Source organism: Calliphora vicina, chromosome 1 (assembly GCF_958450345.1).
Source record: "Calliphora vicina chromosome 1, idCalVici1.1, whole genome shotgun sequence".
NCBI classification, from domain to species: Eukaryota; Metazoa; Arthropoda; class Insecta; order Diptera; family Calliphoridae; genus Calliphora; species Calliphora vicina.
The window spans coordinates 35,624,482-35,628,669 of NC_088780.1; the positions used below are offsets into that span (position 1 = coordinate 35,624,482).

Sequence of the window (4,188 nt, forward strand, 5' to 3'; positions counted from 1 at the left end):
ATGAAAGGATAAAGTTTATCGTTCAAATTTTACATTTATAAAACAAAACATGTTCACATATTTGCGCATTTTATAGGAAGATTCGAGTTTTGAGTCAAAAAATTAAAAACGAAATGTTGAAATAAGATGTAATTATAAATAGTTTTTGTATTTAATTTACCCATAGATGCTTAAATATAAACATTTTTTTATGATAAGCTATTTATTTCAACATATAACCAGATACCAAAAAAAAATTATAAAAATCAACATTTTTATACCCTTCACCTTTTTAATTTTCGACCCTATAAAGTATATATATTCTGGATCCTTATAGATAGCGGAGTCGATTAAGCCATGTCAGTCTGTCTGTCTGAAATCAACTTTCCGAAGCCCCCAAATAACTTACATACACGTTTCATACATCAATAACTCTGGAATTCTTCCGGCTCGGTTGCTATTTAAAATCGTGAAAATCGGTCCAACCAGGACAACCTCGGTTTTTGACCTATTTTTTTACCTATATCTGGATTACTAAGTCAATAATATAGACAATATGGATATCTAATGATAGATATTTCAAAGACCTTTGCAATGACGTATATAAGACCATAGTAAGTTGCACCTACAATGGGTCAGAATCGGAAAAAATATTTTTTAACCCGAAAAAAAATAAATTTTCTTTACAAAAAAATATTTAAAATTTTTATTTTGAAGTATAATTTGATGAAGGGTATATAAGATTCGGCACAGCCGAATATAGTTCTCTTACTTGTTTTAAATTATATTTATAAAAAATTTTAAAAATTGTTTGCGATTATGGTAACCACTAAATGAGTATTAAAAATGCAAATTTTAACAGTTGTACCTATAATGGTTTGGTGTTCTGATCAATTTGAAATTGGAGAATTTCTAAGAAATTCGTAATTTTGAATTCTTAGGGCATTATGATAATTTTTTGTTGGGAGTTATTTAATTATGAAATAACTACCAATGAAACAATTCCCAATTATTTATTTGTTGGGGGTTATTTAAATCTTGTTTGGGAGTTACTTCATCTAAAGCTTGGCTCAATAAAAACTTTTTGGATTGACAAACTTTGGCAGGACCCAAAGCTTTTCTCCTTTCGGATGAATCCAAAAGCGGCTTCGCTGAGTAAATGAAATCTTTTCTGGGAGGAGCCGGTTTTTGGTATACCCCAGAGGAAAGAAAGTTTACAGGTTTGAGTACAGAAAAACTAAGAGTTGATAATTTTGATGGTCCACAAATAAGACTTTTAATGAAAGACATTTGGGGTATTCCCACGGTCAGCTATTAGTCATATTGTCATAATGTCCTAATATATTATAATAGTTGTTGTTGTGTTTTAAACAAAAACAGTATTATTTTTTGACAAAACAATAAATATATGTATGTATGTAGTTGAAATAGTCTTATTAGTTTAGAACTTTTTTGTTTGAAACACAACAAAAATTTGATTAGACTATCATAATATATTATGACAATATGACCAAATAGTAGATCGTGTGAATACCCGAATTGATTTTATATATTCAATGATTTAGAACAAGCGGATTGGAAATCTTTTGTTGTCGTTGTGAAAAATTCTTAGGAAATTAGAGGGAATTAATTATATACACTATATTTGCATAGTCATTTAGACAAGTATCCTGAAAATCTTGGATCAACAAGGAGAACGTTTGCATCAAGATTTAAAAGTAATGAAAAATAGATACCAAGGTCGCTGAGATGCACATATAATGGCAGATTACAGTTGGAGTATCACACAGGATTGTCCTGAGGACCTCCATCACAGAAAATCTAAAAAGATATCTATTAACCTGTAAAATAATTTAACAAAATGTTATAAAATAATTTTTTAACCCTTAAATTTCTCTAAAACTACAACTGCCATTAAAAAAATACAAACATACTAATCCACTTATGATTTTTAATGTGAATTTTTTTACTTTTCAGGTTGTAAAACAAAATTGTGTGCTGGGTAAAAATACACAAGTATTTGCCAAAAGAAACAATGAAAAAAATGTAAACAAATCACAGCTGAGCAAAACCGGCATTCTAATCAACCGCTGGCAACTCAACAAACAGCTGTTATATTTAGTCACAAAGTATCAACCGCTGTACCAAATCCAAACAGCTGTAGTTAAAATGTCACAAAAGTCTAAAACAACCGCTGTCTCCAAACAGCTGATAAAAAAACTGAATTTGTCATCGCTCCAGTAAAAAACGTATTGATAATTGTGGAATTTATAAATTTTAGTTTTTCTTAAAAAAATCAATTTGAAAAACTCACAAAATGCATGGACGTTTGAAAGTAAGAACCACCGAAGAGGAAAGAGAACGCAAAAAGAAGGAACAGGCCTTAAAGGTGAAAGCCTACAAGGCCGCTATGGGAAAAATCATGAGCAAGCGAAAGAATCTAGAATACGATGATGAAATGTTAATGTACACCACACCAATATTGCAGCGAAATCCTGATGTTTCCACACTGTGGAACATCAGAAGAGAATGTATTTTAGCTAAAGTTAATAAATTGAAAGAGGAAGAGAAAAAAACGGTGGATGAAGAAGAAGTGAAAGGCGATAATGTACAGGATATACAAAAAGTATTTGAGACTGAAATTTATTTAACTGAACAATGTTTATTGGTTAATCCCAAGAGTTATAACATTTGGCATCATCGTATGTGGCTGCTGGAACAGGCTCCCCAAGCAAATTGGCAACGTGAGGTGTTATTGTGCAACAAGTACTTAAAAATGGATGAACGTAATTTCCATACTTGGGACTATAGACGTTATGTGGTGGAGAAGGCTGAAGTGGCAAAACAAGAAGAGCTGGACTTTTGTACCGAAAAGATTAAGGTAAACTTTTCGAATTATTCTTCGTGGCATCATAGAAGTCTGCTGCTGCCGGTTTTGTATCCCTATGAGGGAGAAGCTAAGCCTATGAGGCCCATGAGTGAAGAAAAATTAAAGGAGGAATTAGAAATGGTTTTAACGGCCGCATTTACCGATCCCAATGACAGTTCGGCTTGGTTTTATCAAAGATGGTTATTGGGTAACTCACAACCAGAATTGGCTGTAGCAGCTTGCCGCTGTAGCCAAGATAAAACTGTAGTGGCATTTACTAAACCCATTACCTCTGAAGGTATGAAGCTAATACTTAAAGGCACTGATAATGAATTTGAAATTAAACATTTCAAATCTTTGAATAATAAAATATCCGATACGGTATTCTACAGTTGTGAAAAAGTAGAAACTCCTTTAGATTTTCAACAACTAGAGGTGGAAGCCTCTAATTTTAAAGGTTTATTGGAATTAAAAGCTTACAACAAGGATAAATACTATTTCCATGCATTGGCCAACACAACTTCCTACACTCCCGATGTGTTGACTGAACTAAAATCCCAACTGGAATCTTGTGAAAGTCTTTTAGAATATGAACCCGATAGCAAATGGTGTCTCTTGACCTCAGCTTTACTAATGAGAGCCATCGACAGCTCAGCATACCACCAAAAGTCTTTGGAACACTTAAAGAAACTACAACTTGTGGATCCTTTAAGAGAAAACTATTATAAAGATTTGGCCTCCAAATGGATTTTACAAAAATGTTTACTGCAATGGTCTCAAAACGAAAATGCAATGCCTGCGAAGTTGGATTTGTCTCAGGAAGAACAATTGTCGTGCCTTAAAGACCGCCAGTATTTAGCAATTGCTGATGAGATTATACTGTCTGAGGAACTAGGCAAACGTTATGGTGATTTAAAGACATTTAATAAAATTTAAATTAAAATTCCTTAAAAACAAGGTAATATGAGTAAAATATTTCTGGTAACAATTTTATTAATTCTAAAATAATACTTTTATTTCAGCTTGATTCCCTTAGCAAGCAGGTGGCTGGCTGGTGTTTATGGTATCATGTGTAACTTAATAAATAAGCTTAATATTCCCAATTTAGTAAACTATTTATATTCCATTGTAAAACCAAACTTGTAGACAAATTATTACTACACTATTTCCAAATTAATAAATTCTATTTAAAACTCGGTAAACAATCAGTCTGTTCGTTTTCTATCTAGTTTTTTAAATATTTTTTTACTTTTCGAAATAATAATGATAGTGAAATGCTAGATTTGGTTTGTTCAATAACACAAAAATTATTACGAATTATGTAATACAAATTTCAAAAT

General features: G+C 31.7%; 1 protein-coding gene across 1 annotated transcript; it reads left to right on the forward strand.

Moving 5' to 3' along the window:
• Nucleotides 1-2,207: 2,207 nt before the first annotated feature.
• Nucleotides 2,208-4,053, forward strand: RabGGTa (Rab geranylgeranyltransferase subunit alpha). The gene is made up of 2 exons (XM_065508371.1): nucleotides 2,208-3,806; nucleotides 3,871-4,053. Exon 1 carries the CDS (start codon nucleotides 2,297-2,299, stop codon nucleotides 3,782-3,784), a length of 1,488 nt encoding a protein of 495 aa, XP_065364443.1. The 5' UTR covers nucleotides 2,208-2,296; the 3' UTR covers nucleotides 3,785-3,806; nucleotides 3,871-4,053.
• Nucleotides 4,054-4,188: the final 135 nt, after the last annotated feature.

Excerpts from the sequence above, each read along its gene's own strand:
- RabGGTa (XM_065508371.1), top strand. The coding sequence starts at position 2,297 with ATGCATGGACGTTTGAAAGTAAGAACCACCGAAGAGGAAAGAGAACGC.